The 25,159-nt window shown below is 35.5% G+C and overlaps 1 protein-coding gene across 1 annotated transcript; it reads left to right on the top strand.

Moving 5' to 3' along the window:
• On the top strand, positions 1-25,153 carry LOC107100240 (serine/threonine-protein kinase 4-like). Its single transcript, XM_015398657.1, has 11 exons — positions 1-397; positions 6,107-6,187; positions 7,132-7,260; positions 7,372-7,486; positions 8,946-9,110; positions 9,695-9,862; positions 10,045-10,182; positions 10,320-10,451; positions 10,571-10,772; positions 19,622-19,773; positions 24,774-25,153. Exons 1-11 carry the CDS (start codon positions 354-356, stop codon positions 24,930-24,932), a joined length of 1,485 nt encoding a protein of 494 aa, XP_015254143.1. The 5' UTR covers positions 1-353; the 3' UTR covers positions 24,933-25,153.
• Positions 25,154-25,159: the final 6 nt, after the last annotated feature.

Raw genomic sequence — 25,159 nt, 5'->3', positions numbered from 1 at the left:
CCTGGTTCTCTCAGGTGGACGATAGAGCGGTGCCAAACGCTCTGTCAAACAAGCCTTAAGTTGCCCAGACACAGCGAGAGGATGTACCTGGAGGCGTGGATACCACAGCCCGAAAAAAACCATTTACTGCGTAAACCCATTTTTTCAGAATGATAAAAATACACGGTGTTTTTTACGGTAACCGAGCAGCAGCGGGAGAATCGCATCTGTGAAGCAGCGCGTTAGCCGCCGCTGTTAGCAGGCTAGCAGGCGGCGACCTGCTACTGTTAGCTTCGACTTGACGTTGTCCAGCTCGGTTCAAGTTTAACTCCAGACCTGAATTAGAAGAGTCCAACTGAACTGAACGGGAAAACATGGAGACCAAGGAGAAAGTACAGATGAGGAATAACCCCCGCAGGTAAGTCTAATAATGAACGCGGCTTAAAGCTTATCAATTCTATGCATTTTACTAAAGGTTAGCCTCGCGTTATACTTAAAGTTAACATACGATTCAATATCTGTTAAAACCATTTGCAACTTTTATAATAAGAAATTAAACAAGAAATTTCCCCTTCTTTATAGTTTTGGCGTAAAGCTTAAATAATAATCTAAATTTATAATAGTTGCTTAAGTCATTTGGTTCAATTACAGGTGCTGTTATCACTTACATGTGCCTGAATGTTTTATATGAAACTTTAACATGTTTTATATCGCATATTTCAATATAGAAGCCCTTAATCTATATTTGAAGTAAAAGGTTTGGTTTTCAGAAAAATAAATCATTGTTTCTCCTTTGATCATTTTCTCCTGGCCTATTTTAAGTTTAATGAATATATGTTCATTTTAGACAGTTAGCTGATCCGTTTTCTGCTTAAAGAGGGTAATTTAAAAAAATATGTAATGAAACATTAATATTTTTATGCCCTTGCATCATTCAGAGTTGCTGAATTTTCTTTCCTCTCCAAAGCAATGTTAAACATGAATGCATTGACATACCTGAGTATTTGATCAAGATTAAGATGCTTTTGTTGGTCTGTGTTTTAAATCTCAGGGCTTGTTGCTATCAGAGGTCCCCTAATCTAATTAAATAACTTAATCCCCTCTAAATCTTTCTGAAAGCTGCCTTAATCCACAGTGGTATTAGAAAATCATCTAATCTGCTCTGTAATTAGAAAGTTGTACCTTAGTGTGAGGTGCTGATATAAATGAGGTTAAGAGACCAAATAACTGGTTTTGCAGCAGGAAAATAAGGTCAACAGCTGTTAAGATATTTATAAATTATATGATTAATAAAAGTTGGGGTAATATTTTCTGTTTTACTACTTAGATTCTGATTTTTGCATTTACTCACTTTGTTGTATCTTCCCACAGTTTTACAAACTGGGCCATCAAATGATTCTGTAACCTGTAGGCAGAAGATTGGTAGTTCCAGTCACTGAGTCATTTGTTCACTTTAAATGACTCCACGCTCCAACACACCTGAATCAATAGGTTCAATAAACTCCTCTGCATGCACCCCCAGATATAGATAAGCCCCCAAACCACCCATTGTTAGGATTCTGGTTTTTTACAAAGTCAGAAAACATGTTAAACATGACAGCCCTGGAGGACTGGAAACACAATCTGGCTCTGAACTCACTGTGGTGGGGATTGTTTGCCAGGCCAAACATCCAATTAAAGTTCCAATTAAGCCATTACTAAGGCACTGGGGTCAAGTCTCTATACGCAGGCAAAAAGAAGTTTCAATATCCAGTCTTGATGATGGTTCTGGATGGTTTATGTTCTATTTTTGAGTACAATTAAAGAGTACAAACTTCTTCTTTTGTTCTACCTCTCTTGCAACCATAGACTCCAAACCCAAAATGCCTGCTGGTCCTTTCCCAGGTCCCTACACTTATAGAAAGTGGACTGATCCACATCACTTCCTGTCATACCTCAGAACAAACACAAAAATAGGAAAAATAATAAAACAAAGATAAATAGAATCAACTATTATTAACCTGCAAATATACTCTGTACATAATACAAACAATTCAAATGGATAAAAAGAATAAAGAATAAATAGCTCCAGCACTGACTGTATTTGAATTTAGGATGACTGAATCTGTCTATGCAGCAATCAGAATAATACACAGTTTAATCTGTTATTGGTATAAAACAACTCTGTTTATAATATATTCACATTTTTTATGCAGTTTAAGTGCATAATTCTGTAACTTTTTTGTCTTAGTTTTTGTTGGAGCAGGAGTCAAAGGTGATGAACTGCAGCGGGAGTCTGTCCCCTTCACTAACTGGAATTGAGCTTTGCTTTTTCCCAGATTCAAAAGGTTTTAGCTCCAGTAATACAATAGTAAACATAATTGTAGGAGCCTACGATCTCAAAATATACTAGCTTATTGAAGCATGCAACTATGGATAAAGAGCTCTAAAAGTCAGACTCTTTGGGAAGTTATAGCCATTTTTTTGCTAATTTCATTTAGCTGGTCAGTAAAATGACAGCAGCAAATTGTAATAAACACCTTATTAATATCAATAAAAACAGAATTTTTAAATATAGATCTTGAACCACATGGTTTCTGGGAAATGTAGGAAGGGGGAAGCAGGGCTGACTTGCATTTAAAGATTAAAGGTAACCTTTAAATAGGGAAGGGTGAAGGTTATGTTTTATTTATTTATTTTCCTTGCCTGTATTTCAAATAGGCAAAACAAAGAATTAACCAATAATTTTTAATATTTTCTGATATGAAAGGCTATATATATATATATATATATACTCCTGCATCGTTTTTTTTTTTTTTCTGTTCTTTAGACTGATATGTTAAAGGTGATTAAAAAAGATGTAAAAGAAAAGTTGGATAAATGGTTCCCAATATTTGGTTGCCACAGCTTGTACGCATAGAACGCATTACTTTGAGTTTTAATTAATACATTTTCAGACTGGGACACTGTATTAGAAAAATATAAACCTGATGAGGCCATCCTTAGTTTGATCATCTTTGTTTTGACTGTTGTGTTAGTTGTAGTCGACCCAGATGAAGTTAAGTTTTTTTTCTACTGCTGACCTGCTTAACTATACTGTTATTAGATAAATTATATTTGAAGTTAATGTAAAAGGTTCCCAGCCAACTTTTTAAGGCGGCAGAAGAGGAACGGCAGAGCCACTGTGAGTGCAGCTGTCAGGCTTCTATGTGATTTACTGCCTGGTTAGTGTGAGTTGGTTCTGCTGGCCTGTTTGGATCCTTCTCCACTGTCACATCATAACATGAGAGTTTATCAAACATGATGGGTGACAGTTATACAAACACAACTGTGGCCACTCGCTCTGTGCTCCAGCAGTGGTTCTGATTCTTTGCCCCCATTACCTCCTAATGTTAGACGGTATAAACAGATACAGGCAGCCATTGACTGACAGTCATTTAGATTTTGCTGTTGGGTTTTGTTTCTTTTTTTATACACAGCATTTTTTATCAGGGTTTACACTGGGACAAAAAATATGCAGAGTCGTTAATGTTTGCCTTTCTGTGAACAAGCCTTGATTTTTGTTCATGTGGTAAAGACATTTAGTTTGTTCAGAATGGGAACCAGTTTTTAGCTGAATGTGCTGAGTGTGTTTGGCAGTAGGAACTAAGGAGTTCCTATTCTGCTCCCCTATCAGGATGATGCCCGTTAAAAAAAACACAGCTCTGCTATCATGTCTACTCAGTCATCAGCTGTTTCCTTACCCAGGCAATGCAAAAGTAGCATTTTAACTGTATCTGTTTATTTAAATGAGCATGCTTTTTAGCACCGCTTCAAGCATTAGCTAAAAATGTGCAAAGTTGATCAGCAATTATTGCTCTCACTTAATTTCTCTTTTTATTTAAATAATACATTTATTGTAAAGTATAAGGCCCTTTGGTACTGTTTGCAGGTAAAACTTAAAGTCATCTAATGATGTTGGGATTACATTTATAACATGCATTGGACGCTTTTTTTTTTTTTTTTTTATGTCTGCAGTACTATTGATTACCGGAATAAATCTAATAATTACATGAAATGTCCTTAATACAAATAAATAATTTCCATGATGACATTTATTAGAGTTTTAAAAGTGTGTGTTTGTTTCTTTTTCATTACCCTTTTGTTTATATTCTAGAATAATTCATTAGTTTAGTTAAATGTAATTTATGCTGAATAATTCAATATTACTCGGGGATAAAACTATATGGTTCATTATGTAGCACACTATACGGCGTTTATTATGGGTCAGTAAAAAAAAAAAAAGGAAGGAGTTTCTACCAGCCTTCCTGAAAACCAGCTAGAGTCCTTTACCTGCAGCTGACATTTTTCATGTTTAGGCTTCAAAATCAAAAGTTAGTCGTTCATCTATGGTTTCTGGACAAATCTTAATACCAACCAGGCTTGGCTGAACACCGAGGGTTTTGACCAAAACATAATCTTCTTTGTCCGTTGTGAACTTTATTGTTGAGTTACTATTTGGAACAAGTAGTTTAGTTTTTATATATATAGTATCGATTCATTTTTTTATTTATTTTTTCCTCCAGTCTATTTTTATCTACCATATTTGCTTCTGGACTCCCATGCTGCGGTGGTGCTAAACCTATTTTGCCCTCCTACCTCGCTTCCTTTAGCCACTACCCTTTTCCCGCTGGCACACACACACTCGCGTAAACAGTAGGCAAGACAGACATGGAGGAGATAGCGGAGCTGAAAGAAGAGGTAGGCAAGACAGACGTGGCAGAGGAAAAAGAAGATCATGTATTCTTGAGTATCGAAAATAATCGAATCGTTGGGTCAGGAAATTGATACTGAATCGAATCGCCACAAATGATTAGGGAACAGTTACTTTAACCTAAATATATTTTTACTATTATGTTCTTTAAGTAGAATATCAGTTGTGTTTGGTTGCTGGATTATTCAGTTATGCAAACCCAGTTTAAGAAATGGTTGTAAAAACATTTGCAGATTTTCTTTTTGTATGAAAACGGTGTTGCTGAGGTTGCATAGCATATAGACAAACAAAAAAAGTGAAAGAAATGATTAAATGTTGCTTCTTTAAACATTCGGTATGTCCCCCATTTGCTTTTTGCAAGAGTTGAAAGAGTTCATTTGAAAAGCAGATCAAGATTTTCTTGTGGGCTCCTGTGGTCAAATTAGCCTTTCAAGGCTCCTGTCTCTGTGCTGCTTTCGACCCAGAGTTGATCGACACTGGCTTGGCTTCAGGCTGGATTGGGCCGTACAGAGTCTGAGTTGTGGTTCAGAGGTTTCACAGGAAGGCCACATATTTACTGAGCCATGATCTCGCTTTAAAGATACAGTTTTGACAGCTTCTATTATTCACAGTAATGACTGCAGGTTAAGTTGAATTTAAGAAATGCATTTGAGTTTGGGATTACATTATCTATTTATTACATTTAATGCCTTTCTGTATGATTTAAACCAGGTCAGATAGCAAGGATAAATAATTAGATTAAAAAACATAATGTTTAAGAGTTTGAGTCTAGAGTCTCAACACAGTCATTAAACTGCCATGACAATATAAATGAGTGAAGTAGATGCATCCAAAGCTACACAATTTCCTCCCATGTGAGCTGGCATTTCCAAATGCAGATATTCATCATCTATTAAAATGTGCCAGTAATGGCTGACTAATACCGAACACGGCAGGCTTGTGGGAATGTTTTAGTTGAGCTGGTGGTGGGCTAATCCACCAACACCAACGTCCCTGGAGGCCTAACTCAGCCGTTTGTTTTGGCAGTTTGAACTAATTGGATATTTCCTCCTCCCTTCCTGCTTTATCTGAACACAAGCCATTCACAGTCGACATCTGGGAAGTTTTTAGATCTATTTTGGTCTCTTAGCTGAAGTATTTTTGTCTGGGATGAAGAGGTTTAAAGCCGGAGCTTCTAAGAAGAGATCTGCTAAAATAAACGATAGTTCTAAGTCTTGTTCATGTTTTCCGTCTTCTCTTTAGATTTAATTCATGAGAAATTCCTGTTTAATTGATTTATTTTGCTGTTTAAATATTAAGGTTGGGAGGAAAAGTCAACAAACATTTTATTGCTTCTGTGTCTCCTTTTCCAGCAGCATCTCCTCACCAGCATCTATCTCCCACTTATCATTTCAGACAGCTGAAGAAGCTGAGCGAGGACAGCCTCACCAAGCAGCCAGAGGAAGTCCTTGATGTCCTAGAGAAGCTGGGTGAAGGGTGAGTCAGTAAGATTATAACTGATTACACAGCCCTGATAAGCAATACCGTCTGGATGTCTATATCTACCTGCATTTCAAGGGGATCTAAGCTTTGATGTTGATCTGCCTCTGTTTTCTATTTTCTTTCATAGTCTCTCTTTTATTTCCTGCTCTGTCTTTCTGCCTCATTAATTTCTCCCTCCTCGTTTGCCAGTAAGCTCCGCCCCCTGTTGTGCCTGTCAGTCTAAACAGCGCCTCTTCATATCCTGTTTCTCAATGCTCTTCCTGTTTTCAGCAGCTGATTGACACTGTGCACGCGTGTGTCACAACTGATGCCAGTAGAAAGGAACGATTATCCATCAAATCCTGTCCAGTTTCTTCCGTCCTCTCTGCTCATTAATCAATCATTAGCAGCACCTCGCTTGATGTGACTTTGGTTCATCTAAGTTGTGTTTATAGTTTGTTTTTAAAACAGTTTCCACCAGTGGAGAAGGTGACCAAATTGGACATCAAACAAAAAAAATATGCAGTCCATTTGGGTCCAGACAGCTGATTGCTTTTAGTCACTCCTGCTTAAAAGAAAAGCAAAATAAAATGTAAGAGTAGGTAACACTAATGAACACAAAACTATCTGCAGTGAGAGTTGGACTGGATCATGAATTGTATGTATTTAACTGCTCTAAATGCGTTGACTTCCCTTTCTCAACTAGAGTCCTAATTGTGTTCAAACTAGTTAAAAGCTGAATGAAAATGTGATCTGATTGAAAAGAGTTTGAGGAAAAATCAGCTGTGGCTTTAGACAACTGGCATTCCTACATGATTTGTTCCAAATTAGATATGGTTTTAAACTTTGTTTGATGTTTACTGACTGATAACTCGGTTTACTTGTCCAACCGGTTCTTGGTATTTATAGTTGAGATAAACGGATAAAAACATCCTGAAGAAACCTTTGTTTGTCTGCAGGTCCTATGGTTGTGTCTTTAAAGCCAATCACAAAGAAACCGGGGAGATTGTTGCTATCAAACAAGTTCCTGTGGAGTCTGATCTGCAGGAGATCATCAAAGAAATCTCCATCATGCAGCAATGCAACAGGTATGTATGGAGCTGGTTACTGCATCCCCTGTGGGATGTAGAACCTCATAAAGAAGCAGAAATCAGAACATTTAGAAACAGTCTGTATAAATAAATCATCTCTGTGTTCAGTCCCCATGTAGTGCGCTACTATGGCAGCTACTTCAAAAACAGTGACCTGTGGATAGTCATGGAGTATTGTGGTGGAGGATCAGTATTGGATATCATCCGATTACGTAACAAGACGGTAATGTAACACTCAGTCCTGCTCACACACTTACGCCAAGGTGTCACGTTAAAAACTGGGTGAAAGAATGTAAAGAACAGATGGTTCACAACAAGATTTTACTTTATTTTTTATTTTTTGCCTTAAATCTTTTTAACCTTTAACAATTTCAGTGGTGTGTTTCTACTTGAAATCTTCCAATTACATGTAGGTGATTGAAAATAAGGTTTTTCCAATATAGTCAGTAGTTTGTTGTATTTAACCCTTTGTAGGATTAAAGATTCTGCTAAAAAACAATTATAGAGACAATATAAAGATAAACCTAGTCACGAGACAAACAGCTAATCAGCTCACAGAAAGTCCCTGTACTGTAGCTTACAATGCACCTACAACATAGAATATGACAGCACCACAGTGGCGGAGGGGGCATATTTAGGACTGATGGAGGACAAAATACTTTTACTATTACATACCATGCAACCTTTTATTTTATCTTACTGTTTAAAGCAGCCGATCTTTTAACTATCCATTATGTCACAGCACACTGCTTTTAAAAAGGGGTAAAGTCCAACCTGAGACAAAAGGGAAAATCATTTCATTTTGTCTTCTTTACAATGCCCATATAAATCTTTACCAATCACAAAACTGCTCTTCACTGCAAGAAAAATGTTGACTCTTTCTAGAACAAGCAGCAAGAATTCTGAAAGACATTGATTATAGCAGGAAATGGTGTAGTTTTTTTCTTGGAGCAATTGGATCAAGAAACGAATTGATGCTTTTCTTTGAGTGTGTAGCAGGTTTAAGCTTCTAGCTCAGGGACCCAGGGTGACAGTCTGTTTCAGAATGACAACCTCTCCAGCATGCAAATTACTTGCTGTCTAACCTAAAAGCCAACCCAAAAGCAGAACATTTAAAGTTGCAGAAAACAGTCAATGTATTGATTTTGTAACCCCCAAAGCAGCCCTGTTGTTTCACAGCAGTTGAGGACTCCTGATGATATAAATGGGTCTGAATCTGGTTCCGTTTAAAGCTGAGAACAAGAAATCATTGTTTCCCTAAAAATGTTGGTCTGTGAATGGATGGGCAGTTTGAGATACAAAGATCTCAAAGGCTTTTACATTGCATTTAGAAATGTTTATTAAAGGACACTTTAGCTCTGTAACTTCACATGATTAAGTTATGCAGACATATTTGTCAGGTAGAAAAAGTTTCATTAGGAATTAATCAGAAGTTTAGCCTATAGGTGTTGCTTTGAAATTGAGGTTAGTTAACAAAGTTGAAATAGATATTGTAAACCTTATTCTCCCTTCATATGAATTTGGATTTCAGTAATAATTCTCAAGGCTTTTAAAAATATTTTTGAATTACATTACTTGTTCACTTCATTTGAAATTGTTCCTTTACTAACCCTAATTTTCTGCAGAATCCAATCCTCTCGTTTTCTTTAATCACTCTTTTTGTGTCTGTTTATGCTTTATAGCTCTCAGAAGATGAGATTGCCACTGTCCTTCACTCAACGCTGAAGGGTCTGGAGTATCTTCACTTCATGAGGAAAATCCACAGAGATATCAAAGCTGGAAACATTCTGCTGAACACAGAAGGTCAAGCCAAACTGGCTGACTTTGGAGTTGCTGGACAGCTCACAGTAAGCAGAAGGCTCAACTCGTACTTGTCCCCCACGTTTATTGGAAAGTTAGAGAAAACAAACGTTGATCCTGACTGATTTTCTACATATTAACTATAATATAGTTTGTTTTAAAACTTTTCCTGTTATTTATCCTGGTAGTTAAACATCCAGCCATCAGGGCCCAGTTTTAGAAAGTGAGATTTAACTATTCCGAGTATAGAGCATTTAACCTGAGTCATCTTATAATATTGAGGGTCTTTGGTCTTAAAACGGTGATATCAATCAGCTGACTCGACTATGAGTTAAGTAAGCCCCATTTTTAGGGTGTCAATAAAACCCAGAAAACACTGTCAAATGTGTGACAGACTGGGGGTAACTTTAGGAAATCCTGCTACTGAGCAGAGTTAGATTAATTTATCTCTGAATACCTGCTATCCATCTTCCTGAACCCTAAAGTCCTGGGTATGAAGGGATTTACCCCTCAATTTATTCTGAGTTCTGACTTGGATATAATAAATGGCACTTTCCCTGATGCCATTAAAACTTCTTTAAAACGTTTAGGTTTAGGGTAAATCATCCTGTCTTCTGCTTTTCCTCTGTAGGACACCATGGCAAAGCGAAACACAGTCATCGGCACACCGTTCTGGATGGCTCCGGAGGTCATTCAGGAGATAGGCTACAACTGTGGGGCTGACATCTGGTCCTTGGGAATTACAGCCATAGAGATGGCTGAGGGCAAACCGCCCTATGCTGACATACATCCAATGAGGGTGAGTTTCGGTTGGTTGTCTAAATTAAGGAAAAAAAATAAAAAGACTTTGTGGATCCTGAAGGGAAATTAAATATTAAAAAACAACCTAAGTTCAACTGTCACACTAGCAACAATGTTTTAATGAGTATCTTTAATATAAGGTATTGAATAAGAATTGCTCAACAACTTCTCTTCTTGTAGGCAATCTTCATGATTCCAACCAACCCTCCCCCAACGTTTCGCAACCCAGATCATTGGTCTCCAGATTTTCTAGACTTTGTCAAAAAATGTTTGGTGAAAAACCCTGAAAATAGGGCAACAGCTACACAGCTGTTACAGGTAAAGTTCTACATTATGTTAGCATTTTAGCACAATGCTAAGTTACACAGACAGTTTTTACTTTACTCACTAGTAGTGAAAATAAATGTGTTTGGAAGAATTTCAGACTTGATTCTAAGTTTCTTTCTTCCCGACAGCATCCTTTTATCAAATCAGCCAAACCCAATTCCATCCTGAGAGCCTTAATCCAAGATGCGATGGAGATCAAACTAAAGAGGGAAGAGGAGGCAGAGCAGAGAGAACAAGACGCTGAAGACGAAAACAATTCGGTACATGTTTCATGTTTTTATTTTTTTTTTTCCTTCATGTTCTCCCCATAGGTTTTAATTTTTTTTTTTAATTTATCTGTAACTTGGGCACTGACTGACACACTGCCTGTACATTCCAGGATGAAGACGAGGTTGATCAGGGGACAATGGTTCGGGCTGGAACCGGTGATTCTGGAACTGTTCGGGCTGCTGGCTCATTGGCAAGTTCACTAAGTGGTACCATGATCGAGCACGAGGACACGGGAACCATGCAGTCACAGCTTGGCACCATGGTCATCAACTCAGATGATGAGGATGAGGAAGAGGCTGGTACTATGAAAAGTAAGTTCTTCTTTGCAAATTGCACCAATGTTCATAAAACTTTTGTTTCCAGGTCAATATAAATTGGCATCAATTTAATCAGATGACCTAGTAAGTATTAGAAGAAAAGCAATAAGCTGTAAATAATTTTCCCATATATAATCATATTTTCCTTTACATTGATATTGCATCATATTTTTGACAGCGTTGCTTTTTAGTAAGACTTAAGTTAATCCATAGCTACTGTTGAACAAATCAACTGTTATTAATGTTATTTAATAACTGAACAAGGGCTGAACCAATTAATCACCTAAATCAAAAATTGACATAATTGTCAACTAAGTTAGTAACCGATTAATCATTAACTAAACTATAGAGATTCTTAAATATGCCTTTAGCTGACAGAGCAATCCACATAGAGCAGTAATTATACCAAATTGTAAAAATATATATATAAACATTTTGATTAAGATAAAAATACCTTTTTTGTCTGTCAGTATGCTCTATCCTAAACTTTTTAGTTTAACCTTGTTTAATTTTGTAAAAAATTTTCTTTAATTAAACTCTGGCTATGCGATTGTTAATAAATTAATAAAATAATGATAGACAGATTATTCAAAGAGCGAAATAATCATTATTTGCAGCCCTAAACTGACTGCCTTCAAGGAAAACTGATGTCTATAGTATAAACTAAAAAGTTTATACTATAGACATCAGGCGATCTATCCACCAGGGGGCACAAGGTGTCCATGACCAAAATGACTGGAGAAATATTTTTGTATTTGTTGATATTATACAAAAGCAAATATTCCTGAATTTTACAGACCTCAGCTTAAGCTTTCAAGAGGCTTATTTATTTATGTATATTGTTAATCTTTCTTACTATAGTGAACATATCTTCGTCAGAAAACCAGACAATGGTTCCTGATGCATTTTGATGTTCCTGAAAAGATATTACTGCTCCAGGGAAATTTAGAGGTTATTCTCAAACAAAACTAAAAAAAACTTAAAATTAATAGATTTTTATTCATACATCTATTTGTTGTTTTTCCAAACTATTTTAATCTAGAACTTCTACGAGTATTGAGCATTAACGTGTTGAATCAGATCCAAGGTTCGATTTATAACCCTTTATTTGTGCAGCATCCGCCTGGAGTCCGTGGTGTAAGTGTTAGGAGCATTAGATCTCCTAGGTGCTTTTGATTGGGAGGTTTTATTGGAGTTGCATTTTGTTTGTGTGCCGGGAGTCTGTGGGTGGACTTTTTACTTTTATAGGCGTTGAAATTAACCCCAAAGAGAATATTGCATATGTGGTTGTGTGTAAGTTTGACTAACTGTGACTCCAGGGATGCACGCTCGTGTGTGTGGAAAAAAGAAGTAATTGTAGAACCTAATGATGTAATTCTACAACTCCTACACTGCATCTAATGAGGCTTCTTTATGAGTCAGGGAAGCTTTGTAACACTTATTATCTTAAATAGAAAATATCCTTATTGAAGTAAACGGCATGGCTCTGTGTAATGAGTCATAAATGGTTAAAACCTTCCATCCTAAAATAGCAATAAAACCAACTTTGACATTAAAACACATACATACTAACGCTGCAAGCAAAGAATCGACTCACAACAAAACTTTGATTAATTGTTTATTAGGTTTAAATTTGTTCAATCCGAGTAATTGAGTACGTTCAAAGGAATTCTGTCAGTGTTGTAGTTTTATTGCCACCTGCTAGAGGCTGCAGCTCTTCATCCTTAAGCGTATGCTTACTGGTATTTTCAATAAAAGTAAAGCCAAACCGGAAGCATGAATATATCGAGAATCTGTTCTGGGATTATCAGAATTGATTGCTGGATTATGCTAAAAACAGAGCTACATCAGAATTACATTAGTTTAATATAGCTGGTCTAATATATAGGTGAATATAATGATTTAACTCATTATTGTAAAAAGCATTTCTTAGCCCCTCATATTCAGATCCTCTAAATATAAGAGAAAACTCATGTTTGCTATGACCGAAAAAAAGAGATTGACGGATGACCGTTGATATACGATTGGCTGAATTTAGGTGTACAAGCTGACGTATAACTAACTGGCCTGCATAAAATAACGGGGGGAAGCACAGATTTTAAGACAGGATTTATTTTAAAAATAGAAATTTTCTTACTTTTGGGACAATATAGTCTGACAAAGAGAACATTTATATACATGCTTAAGCCAGAATGATTTGACATTTAAATATGACTTCCCTACTGCTTTAAAGCATGGGGGTGGTCACATCATGCTCTGGAGATTCTTCTCAGCCCATCTTTCTTAAAAGCTCATTAAAAAATATTGCCAAATCTGGAAAAAAATATTTTATATTTACTCTGAGAACTACAAATGAAATGCAAACTGACTTAGCAAGCAGCAAAAGCTATTCTGAAATTGTTTGATAACAAGTTAAATGTTCCACATTGACCAAATCAAAGGCTTGATCTCAATCCTGTTGACTTTATTCCTAGACTTTAATAGATCTTTTGTCTACTTTGAACCTAAGCAACCTGAAAGACTGTAAGCCATTTTCAATGGAGGAAAATTGTTCTGCTCACATCTGTTTATCGGTTTTCAAACCTATCCACACTAAGAGCTGTAATTTTTTTCCAAGGGGCAATTTTTCAACACAAACCAGAAGCTGAATAAAATGACAGTCTTTCAAAGTTATTATCACTTTATGGTTTTATTGATTATTTATTGATTCATTTTTTTAAAGTTTTTTTTGTCCAAATTTCTTTTCCATAAAGCAAAATGATGTTGACCACATCAGTGTCATTTAACATCCAAATGCAGAGACTTTTCGTAGGCAATTTATATGATGCACTTCTGATGCAAGCATTTTAGAAATGATTATGCATTAAACCCAAATGTCAGTACATTGAACACAAGGACACGTTTATTCAATATTACCTCATCTTGGTTGCATGGACAATGATAAATCTTGATCTCATGCTAGCTCATTTAGTCCACACACACACACACACACACTTCTCCGATCAGATTTCTTAGCATTGTGTTAGCATGGATCTTCTCTCCCTGCTCTTTAAGCTGCATTAACACTGAAACATTTAGAAATCAGAATAACATCAAAACCCCAGATGCTGCTGTTTTGTGTTTCAGTGTGTATTTCTCTGACTTCTCCACAGTAATATTTGGTTATTTTTTTTGTGTAAAGTTTTGTGTGTATCTGTCCCTCTGTGCACTTCCACCAGACTAATGACTCTGATTTGATGGTGCCTGAGCCCTGAGGATATAGAAAGAGGATTAGATCAGACATCGATCCCACTAAAAGTACTAAAAAAATAAAACGCCTTTTAATTTACACTGATTAGCTATTAACCCTCACTCACAATGATTCAGAAAAAAGCATTCTACCTTTGGCGATCTGGACTGCTGCTCCCTTTTACTGTAAATTGCATTAACTCAAAATGCATTCCTATAATCTTGGATTCTTTTTCAAACTAAAATATGAAACTGTTTATTATAAAGAATAAGTGGTTATGAAAACCACACAGTAAAGGTCTGGGATTTGCATCATTTACCTTTTAGTACAGATTAGTTTAAAGTAATTATAAATAAATCCAATAATTTCATTTCCACATTCAGACTGGAATCTAACTAGGCTCCAATGTGACCCGAAACATGGGACCTGATCTTTTTGCATTGACCTGTTGGACTCACCTATTCCTAATATGTCTAGTTTGATGAAAACCTCAATTAGTGATTGATTATTGAAAGGTTAATTTATGTCAAAACAATTGAATAATTACTGAAATTTTTTTGAGGCATTACAATTCCACGTAATAAATCAAATCTATTTTAAATTGGCTGTAAATGTTTAACATTTGTTGCATTAGCACTGTTCAAGATAACAGATTCAATTTTTTTTTCCTGATAACTAAAGCCAATTTTAACATATAGCATTATTGATTTTAGCATTATTGATAATACTACTCTCTTCAAGTTTACAACTGACCAGTTCTTTCCAATGCTTGCTGCTTTAAATAATGCTTTTGACATTTTGTGGTGAGACTGTACTGAATGAAATAAAGTCAAGGTAACAGATCTTGTTCAGATGAGGAAAATTTCTTTTTATTGCAAACATTTTGGAATTAAAGGAGTGTTCTTATTGCTATGAAATACCCTTAATGATTTTGATGCTTCTGAAATATAATAGTCCCTACTCTAGTTGGGGTGGACTGCTTTAGTTTTCACTGCAAAAAAAAACCCTGATCTCCAACAACGAATCATGTCAAAGTTTTGCGAAGTTAGGTAAAGGTAGCCTCTTAAGCACATGCTTCATGCAGACAGGTTTCTCACCTACTTGTGAAAATAAGGGGTTTAATGTGTTAGGAAACAGTGTTTCTGCAGCCGTTATGCTCATTAAAATTCAGTGTTACGGCTTAATTTCAGTTTAACAACATTCAGCGTAACTATCCATTACGCTGAAATACACTGGCGAGAACCGTGCTATGGTTTTAAAGTTTGAAATTCTTGAATGTGTTTTAAACTGACACTTTGTAACAGTTCTTGGTTAGCAGCTTGCAGACTGAAGCGCTACAATTAACTCTGTGCAAACTGAAAGTAACTATGCCAATGCTTCATGCAGGGGTCCTCATTATAAATAATGTAAAGCACTGTATGCTGTTCATCTCGTAGGTCTCCTCCTCTGAAAGTTTTATGGTGCTGAATAATAAGGTAGGAGTGGATGTCAACATTCTAAAGTTTAGCATTGTTTGGCTTAAACTTATGTTTAGATTGTAAAACTTTTTAAAAAACCTTTAATAGCATACTTTGCTTACTGTGGAAGATAATGACCTTATTTTATTATAGCATGGTGAAAAGAAGAGGTCAAGCTTTTTAATGTGTATGTAGATAGCCTTGGAAACTGCTGTATCAAAAAGGCTTGATAGACCAGCGGAAAGAAAAATAAAATTTCTGCCTGACTTAAAAAAAAAAATATATTAATAAATCAAGCACTTCAGATTTGCACTTTTTATTTTGAAGGAATTGTACTTTTTTATCTAAGAGAAAGCAAATAGATTAAGTGTATTATCTCCAGTTGTTCACTGTTTAAAGTGATCTTAAAAAGAAAACATTTTTTAAGTGTATCTGCCTTTAATTTGAGCAGGTAAACAAGATGATCTGCCAATGGAATGAGTAAAATACAGATGAATAGGAAATATAAATATGCACTTGAAACAAGATAATGGTTTTGCTCTTCTTAACATTGTATCTTATTTCATTGGCATATATTCTTACTTTCCTGCACAAATCTGGGGAACAAACCTTTATTTAAAGCAAAACTGGTTTACTTATATTTCAATTTTTGCAGTGTTGCCATTTTGCAGCATTAAGCTTCTCTTTTATTCACCAGGCTTCCATCTTCCCCCACTGAAACAGCAATGAAAGTAACCATTACATGTAAAACTTTAAAGAACCAAGAGCTACATTTATTAAGGCCCACTAACTTGCTGGCCTTTAGACTTGCTTGGCATGGAGAGGCAACAAGGCACAGCAGGTCATAATTTATAGTGATGTGAAGCCGTGTATGAAAGACCTTTTTCACCCCATAGATAATTGCTGAAGTTACCAAACAACATTAGATACCAAAGTTAAGCAGACATGAGTTCATGGATTTTTATAGCGCTGACCTTTAGTTATCTGATTGTTTTGGGTGGGCGGGAAGCATCTTCACACTTAGAAAAGTATGGCAAGTTTCCTTAACTTATGATTTTTACAGTCTCTGTGTCCGAGGATAACTTTGTCCTTCTGTTGTCAGATGACATAAAACTTAGCCCATTTTTTTAATCTTCAGATAGAAAAAAATGGCTTTAAATCCAGAAATTGGATCATGACCATTGGATATTTGGTAATCTTAATGAGTCTTTGATGCTGTTTGTTAAACTAGATTCTGACAGAAGTATAAAAATTCAAAGATTCATAAAGCAAAAGAATGTTGATGAAAAATGACAACTAGGTAAATTAAGGCTTATCTTTAACGTAATGAAAGAACTTTTGATACATTTGAGAAACAAAAAGATTGCTCAGTGATATCTGTGCTCAAGATTTAATTAACAATTAGGCATGATGCGCCATCAAAGTCTGCCTTTTGGTTTCCTAAACCTTTTGAAGAGAAACTAAAAGATTTAATAAAAATATAAAAAGTCTGTATTATTAAGCTAAGATCTAGTTATGTGTTGAATCATTTCTTCATAAAATAACTTAATAAAGTTCATGCCTTCCAAGTTAATTACATTTCAATTTCTTTAATTGTATTATTAGGTCCAAACCTGTTGAAATGCCCCTTGAGACTCCTTGCATTTGCCTGTTTTCTTTTTTTACCTTCTTTCTAGCAGGGTAATGTTAGATTAAAAGCCTCATAACTAGAACGGTTCTGTAAAAAAAATATATTTAATCAGGTGTGGTGGATTTCTAAGAATACATTAGTAGTAGAAATTATAACTGTTTTCATAACATTCACCCAGTGGCTTTCTATTTAGTGATGTGTGAATGACGTGGGAGTTTTCCGTCTGTAACACCACAGTTTATTAAAGCCATGAATCCAACACTGAACTGCCCTCACTGATATGCCCCACTGGTGCATTCAAAGGAGAAATTTACTCTACACAGTTTGTGTAGCTGTTTAAACCCCCACATAACCAGGCAAACTGATATAGATGCATCCAAGGTGTTTGTTTATCATAAAGAATACAACTATTTAGATGCCTCTCATTTTCCTGATCTTTTTGAAATCACTTTTAAATTGTTAAAATTATGCTTCATGTGGCAGATTGATTAAAGTCAGTATAGGAAGATACATTATTTAGATAGTGTAAAAACCCCAAAACAGCCTGCACATGAAGAGAAGAGGGGCAGGTTGAACTCCTCCCAACCAGAAGGTGGCACACTTATGCTCGTCCACTCTTGGTTTAACCTTCAATTGCAATGTTTGCCAGTGGGTTGGCAGGTCCACCAAGTACCAAAAAAAAAAAAAAACATGAGCTAGTACCAGCTGTAATTAATAAGTAGCTTTTTTAACGCTAACCCGCTAGTTATTAAAGACGCTGATAAACCTGCAGTAACACACCTGTGCCACATTACAGTACCGCCTGTCCTTAGCTAACCTGATAAATGTTAAGACAAGACTCTACCGGCCAAGCCAACCTGCTGAGACAGCTCATTTCAGCCGCTTGTATCCTATATAAAAAAAATATTTTACTAAACTACGGGTTTTAATAAAATAGTTGTTGTTCTAAACTTTAAACCATTAGCCTGAGTTGCTCATTCAGACCCCACACACCCTAAACCCTTATTCGTTAGTTAAACTTTGATATCTTACATCTTTTGTTCCTATTTCCTTCAAAGACTTGTGTTATGTTCTTTAGAATGCTAACATTAGCATTTGCAAGTGCACAATTTCTCTGCATAAACATCTGTTTCCGCTAATCTCTATGTGAGAGATATTTATATCTATATTGAAGTAGTCCATTCTAGTTTTTGGTGATTATAGCTAAATAAATATCAATGTATTAAAAAAATGGGTGTATCCCTATTTGAGGGCTGTGCACCTGGATCACTTTAGTGTGATTATGACTGTGGAGTAAAAAGGTTAATATTGAAGCAGTATGTTATAATTGCCTAGTGTTTTCTATCCTGTAGTTGATCACCTGAATGGACACACAAATCACTCTGCAGGATTTATTAGATCCAGCTGATACACATTCATTGAAACAATATTGGGCTCTTTAGTTTCCTGTAAAACCATTTTTTTACCTAATGTAGTTGTTGTTCTAAAAACTTCAAAGTTTATTTCCCCCCACATTGTCATGTTTGTCCTAATGTTTTATGTGGCCTTCTTCAGTTTATTGTTGTTTTAATATTTTAGCATCTTATTGATCCCTATGAAGGTAAATAGTTGTAAATTGGACCATTAACACTAGCTTAGTGTGCAGTACCCTGCAGCTTCTAGGGGTTGGGTGAATTACATGCAAGAGTTATGTGTGCGTATATATATATATATATATATATATATATATATATATATATATAAAGCATTGTGCTCCCTTTATTTATACACTCACTCCAAAGCTCGAATATTGCTATGATATATATTTTTAATTATCTCTTTTTTTTATTTTGATAAATGAGCATAGTTCTTGGAAAAAAGAACTTGGTGAAAAACAAAGGACTGAGATACTTTTAGCTGTTATTTACTGTTTTAGTTTTTATACTCGTAATTTTTAAATATAAATATACACATTATTACACAGTAAAACAGTACATTTTAAAGAACTATTTTAATTGATACTCTGTACTGTCAAAAAAAAACAAATTTATTATTCATGCTTGAAAACATTTGTTCTTCCTGGTTTACTGCACCCTCAGATCCTAAAAGCACCTGCTGTTAAATTTATTTACATTTTACGTCCAACCAGAGCTCTTCTAATTAATTAGATGCTCTGGTATGACTTTCAGAATGTCCCTTATGTTAAGCACCTTATTTCATTCTTTAAGAGCAATGCTTCATTGTTGGATTTTTATTACTGTATTGTTTAAGGTTAATAGCCTCATAAAATGATTGAATTTGCATCATGTGCTTTGTATCCATGCATTTTCAAACTTTTAATATAAAGTGCTCAAAAACAAAATCATTGTTTAAATCAAGTCTTTATCCAGTTTTTTAGGCTATTGTTGCCTCTTTTTTTCCAGATAATTCTGGAGATAATAACGTTAGCTAAAAGCATATGAAATGCTACGTTCTGGTACATATTTGGCTCAGCATAACGTTGCAATCTCTTCAGTCAAGTTAATGTGGATTTGGTTGTGTCACACAGGGAGAGACGAGACGATGCAGCCGGCCAAGCCGTCCTTCCTGGAGTACTTTGAGCAGAAAGAAAAGGAAGTAAACAATCACAATGATGGTGGACGCCGCGGAGAAAACAACGCAGACAACCGCAAACTCCCAGCTGAAGGAGATCTTGAAGTTGTGAGTGTGAGAAAGACTTTTCAAACCACAGAGAGAAACAAAAAAAATGTATGTTGTAACTCTACCAACTCCTTCATAACGGCCCCACAGACACAGTACACTGTAACACTTCAGAAAGCAATGCAATCTCTACAGTTTGCTTTTTGTCTGCACTGGATTCACAAAGCAGATAGCATCAGCATGCAGCTGTCCCCTATGCAATATATATATATATATGCAAGAATATCCTCTATTTGCTTTTGGAAAAAGCTTTTAAAAGGATTTTATTATATTTTACTTATTTTTTTTACCTTAATGGATGATAAATTGTTTGCTCGATCCTCCTGATCAGATTTGGTAAGAGTTTGATATATCCATTAACTCCATTGTTTGTAAAACAAATCAAGAATGCGATGCGTCACAGCTGCTATTGCTGCTGTGATTGACTAAAAGGTCGACATGGGAGGCAGGTGACCAATATGTAGTTCAAATAGTTTCAATCTAGCTAATCCTAGGTTAAGAAATCACAGTTAGAAGAGTTTCCAGATAAATAAACTGCAATGCAGACTGTTGGACAGGAGATTGTCAATAGAGTGAGTATAACAGTCAGTGTAACATAATTACATGTGTAAAAAAAAAAAAAAAAGAAAAACCCTGGACTTTGTTTTCAAAGTTTGAAGATGTTTGTTTAACTTTAATAGGATGACTATGACCTGGATGACTGAGAATCTTCAGTAGTATTATTACATGCAGTCTATACATAAACTATGCCAACTTAAATTAATGAGAATTAAATAGCAACACTTCAGTCTACACATCTTATTATTGGAAACTCTATTAAATGAAGAAAAAGGGACAGAATCCTTTTTTTAACAACATCCTGTTTTTTGTTCGTCCAGCTGTGCAGCAGGTCACTTTTATCTTTTCAGTCTGTCATTCAGCACCTAGTTTGTGTTATAAGCTAAGACTTTAAGCTGTGAACATCTGCCTCAGTACTCGTTAGCTAGAGCTGCATTTGATGTTCTCTCACTGGATCCAATTACAGAAAGCAATATGTTGCTGTTAATCTGATTAAGACTGTAAACACATTTTCTTCCATGTAAACAGCAGTTTCTCAGACCTCTTATGGAGAAATATTTTAATCTTAAATAAATTATTCCATCCTGTCATTTATTTATTTTTTGGCTTGAAGCTTAAATCCTTTTGTCTTTAAAGTTTTCAGGGCTGTTAATTATAAGAACCTGTGGGCTTATTAAAAAAGAGGGAGCACATATAAGCTTTTAGTAGTTGAAAAAGCATTAGAACTTTGAATATATGAGAACGTAAAGCTGGCGTGACTCATTTATCTTCTTTGTTAGATATATACAGGTTTATAACATAGACTTGGACTACTGTGTTCACCCCTTTGTAAAAACCTAGTCAAATTCTAATGCATTAATTAGCTCCTCTGATTTATCATTTTAACTTTATTCTTTAACACACTGCTTTAAAGGAATGCAATTTTGTTTGTTTTATTTCTAACTTTCCTCTCATATTATGTATCAATGTTTTTCAGAGCTTTGAATATCTCTACAGAGCCTACATTGCTATGAAAATGCAGATGATGTTTGTCTTGCTCACAGACATTTACTGAGTGCAAACAGCTGCTGCTGGAATTAAATATTAAATACATGACCTTTTAAATATAAGGCGGTTTCTCTAACTGGATCACAAAGCTGCCGTTTCACCTTTAAATTATGACTGAATGCTCTTTCTTACTCTTACTTTTGGTTTATAAAAGTTTATAAAAGTATGATTAGATAGATTTCTTAGTAAACAAAAGAAAGGATATGGTCACTGAGATTTAAAGCTAATAAAGGGGACACAAAGACACCTTTTTCTTCCAGTATCTAACTGTTAAATTTCTAAGAATAGACCAGGACCTGTGTGCTCTATTGTAAGACTAAAAGAGTTTGTTTTTTTTTAGTTTGCTGATATTGGTGATTAACTCTCTGCTCTAGGATTGAAGAATAAGAACATGGTTAGATAATTAAGAAAGTAATTTAAAATCCAGACAATACCAATTCTTCTTGATTACAAAGTGAGTCAATATCACAGTAGCATGTAAACATTGTTTAGAGTTTCAAAGGCATTTTTAAGGCTTTTGTATTTTTTCTTCACGTCATTTCATGATGAGAATATTTGCATTTTATTTTAACAACGAGGTAAATTTGTTAATTTCTTAAACCAGACCTCTGAAGACTGATATATATTTTTTTACTGCTTATTTCCTCTTGAAGAAACATATTTATTTTAGTCTACATATCCAAATCTCATGGGCGTGAAATTGATGACAATGAACATTTTTTATTGTACATTAAGCATCCTTTGCTAACATAGTACTTGTTGTTCCATAAGACTAAAAAATAAAACAAAACATATTACTTTTGGGACCTGTAACACTTTGAAAACAGCTTGACAGCTTTACATTGGGCGTGTCTTATTTTAGATTTCTCATCCTTATTGTTTTTGTAGTTGCAAGCTGTTTTTCTGTAATGGTGTCACCGGTAGAAAAGTGCATCATTTATTTTACATGCGGACCAAAGCTAAATTTAGATGCTTCTAGGTAGGAGGGGTGTTTGTTTTTGGTTATTTGACTAATCACCCTGGGATTGTAATATGAAGATGTGCAGCTTCGGTGTTTAGCCCTCTAAGTTTACATGAATGTCTTACTCTATCTGGGTTCTGCCTCGGATTTTGCTTCAGCTGGTTCAGCGATGTGACAATGCTGCACAGAATATGTGGTTTGAACATTCTAACCTAAATATTTCATGAGAGGCAGATGTAGAAGAACAGTCTCTCATTCTGTTAGTCCTCTTTACATCTATTTTTATTCAACTTTTACCTTTCTCCTTCCCTTTTTATCAGTCCTTTCAAGTCAAATTTCCTTTCTAAGATACGACTGATGAAGAACGGAGTTGTTTTTAATAGCAGTCGTCTTTGTCTCTGCAGCTTTGTAGACTCCAATGAAATATTTAGACTGCTTTTAACCCATCCCCACAGAGAGCAGTGGGCTGCCACTTTGCACCCTTGGGGGAGCATTCTGGGGGGGCTGGGGGTCTTGCTCTGGGATTCTGAATGGCAGTCTGCGGGATTTGAACCAGGGAACTTGTAGCCCTTCTAACCGCTAGGCCACCAGTCCCTATTATACTGAGAGAATCTCAGGATCATACTTAAAAAAAAAAAAATTAGATTAAGATTTTTTTTTCTTTTGAACAAACATTTAAAGAACTCTCCCTTTAAATTGCTTATATGTTGTTTTCTTGTCTTTTGTTAGTTTTTTTTTTTACCTTATTTTTAGTGTAATTTGTAATAAAGGGTATCAGGACTTTATACCACTCCCACCTTTATTTTTATTTTTTTTATTCGTTTATTTGATAGGGACAAGTATGTTTCATGAATCATGTCAAACACTACAACATTTTAGCTAAGGCTAATTCCCAGTTTCTATATGAATACTCTTCAAACTCCACATTAGTTTCTATATTTCTAATAAAGCAAAGCACTGTGGACCTCTTGTTGCATAAACATGTAATCGTATTTTTGAAATATGTGTCCTATTTAAACCAGTGTTAGAACTGTTGGAACTGCCTGCAGGAATAATTCATGAATGCTTCTATAGTAACAGCATACATTTTAGAAACATGTTCCTCTGCTTAACATAAGCATTGCTTTTAAGTTATACATTTTTTATGATCAGTTTTATTTGTTAAACAAAGCTTCACATTTCACAGGTTTTAATCCTCGTTTTTTAAGTCTTACTGACAATACATGGTGCAGACTCCTAGTTTCTGTGCTGCATTTTATTTTCATTTTAAAAGCACTTTTATGTAGCTTTACATAAAGCTCTCCAGCTATGAGGTTAAACTATCATGGTTTGTCTAATTTTGAACTTAACACACCTGAACCGAATATGTATTTAAAAAAAAGCAGCCTGATTATTATTAAGTTGAAAAATAACTGCATTGCTCTGTAGGGGACAGGTTCACGAACTGAACAGTGTTAGCTAAAGTGAATGCAGTGTTGCATTGGTGAGATCCACTAGATCCCTCTTGCTAAATTTTCTGCAGATTTAAATCACAAACTTTAATGTTGTTTAGTCTCTGGACTTTCCTTCTCATCTTTATGGGACTCTCTGTAGTGGACTAGGACGTCGGTCTAAATTTAGCTCTATTGATTGTAGGAAATAAATAGCTTGAGAGCGATGTGCTGCTGGTAAAAGCTAAGATGGGAAAACCTCATGGGGAAAGCTAAAGCAGGCACCGTTCCCGATCACAGACCTACAACAAAGCAAGAGACGCTGAACACATATCAATACACTTAACCTCTGAGCAACACACCCAGTTTTTTGGTGTGCAAGATATTACTCAATATATCTTAGTTAGTTCAGTCAAGACAGTCATTTTTTAAATATGTTCAAGAAAAACTTTAATTCCTGAAATACAGGCGATTTGTAAATTATTTTTTAAAAAACTTTGACATAATTCAGACCAGGTGGTCCTCTGTAAATAATGCTGGGTCCCATCTAAGGTGAACTTTTGAATCACAAGCTGTTTTATTATTCTCTGCTCAGTACAAAATAAACCCCAATTAGTTTGGCTGACCTTTAAAGTCATTCTAGTGATGAGTGGTTTATGCTGTGTGAGACAGATCCCATCCAGACACACAATTAGTAACACATTATAGAGGCTAACCTCATTAGGAAAGTTGGAGAAATCCAAACATTTTTCAAAGAAGACTCTGAGAAGTTGCTTCAAAATGATGCATTAAATGGAAACATTAATTTGGGATATTAATTAAAACCAATGTGACATCAGTTTTCGTAAAAGGAAAACAAAAGATTTGTGTAACAGCTCCTCAGCATTTCTGGTCTCCTTCCAGGGAAGAAGTCTGTTATGTTTTACACTGCTGGTTAGATATTTGCTCTGTAAGGATATTAAAGTAATTTATGAATGTTGACATACTTTATTTTCTCTGTGCAGGTCAGTACATGGTCGGTGGAGGAGCTGCGGATGAAACTCGCCTCCCTGGATCCTCAGATGGAGCAGGAGATAGAGGAGATCCGCCAGCGTTACCAGGCTAAGCGGCAGCCCATCCTAGATGCAATCGCAGCAAAAAAGCGACTTCAGCAGAACTTCTGAGAAGGCCCTGCAGACGTCTTTACACCTCCTCTGCGTCTTTAACAAATGTCTCATCCTGGTTGCTGGACAGGATTTAATGTAGCTGGATGTGACATCTGGAAACTCATGGAAGAAATTAAACATGGACGGCGCACCTTGATGTCAAAGACCTTCCCTGTTCTACAGAATGCTGGTTTGATTTGAGGGAATCTGCTTTGTTTAAGAGCTCATTCAGAAATGAGCAAAGA

Source organism: Cyprinodon variegatus, unplaced genomic scaffold, assembly GCF_000732505.1.
Source record: "Cyprinodon variegatus isolate N-32 unplaced genomic scaffold, C_variegatus-1.0 Scaffold947, whole genome shotgun sequence".
Lineage (NCBI taxonomy): Eukaryota > Metazoa > Chordata > Actinopteri > Cyprinodontiformes > Cyprinodontidae > Cyprinodon > Cyprinodon variegatus.
Note: the sequence above shows the minus strand (reverse complement) of the source record. Positions and strands in the feature narration are given on the sequence as shown.

Bases quoted from the DNA above. Each gene is read 5' to 3' on its own strand.
- LOC107100240 (XM_015398657.1), top strand. From the start codon at position 354: ATGGAGACCAAGGAGAAAGTACAGATGAGGAATAACCCCCGCAG. The intron at 9,111-9,694 runs GTAAGCAGAAGG...TTTCCTCTGTAG, and splicing joins GAGTTGCTGGACAGCTCACA to GACACCATGGCAAAGCGAAA. The intron at 10,183-10,319 runs GTAAAGTTCTAC...TCTTCCCGACAG, and splicing joins CAGCTACACAGCTGTTACAG to CATCCTTTTATCAAATCAGC.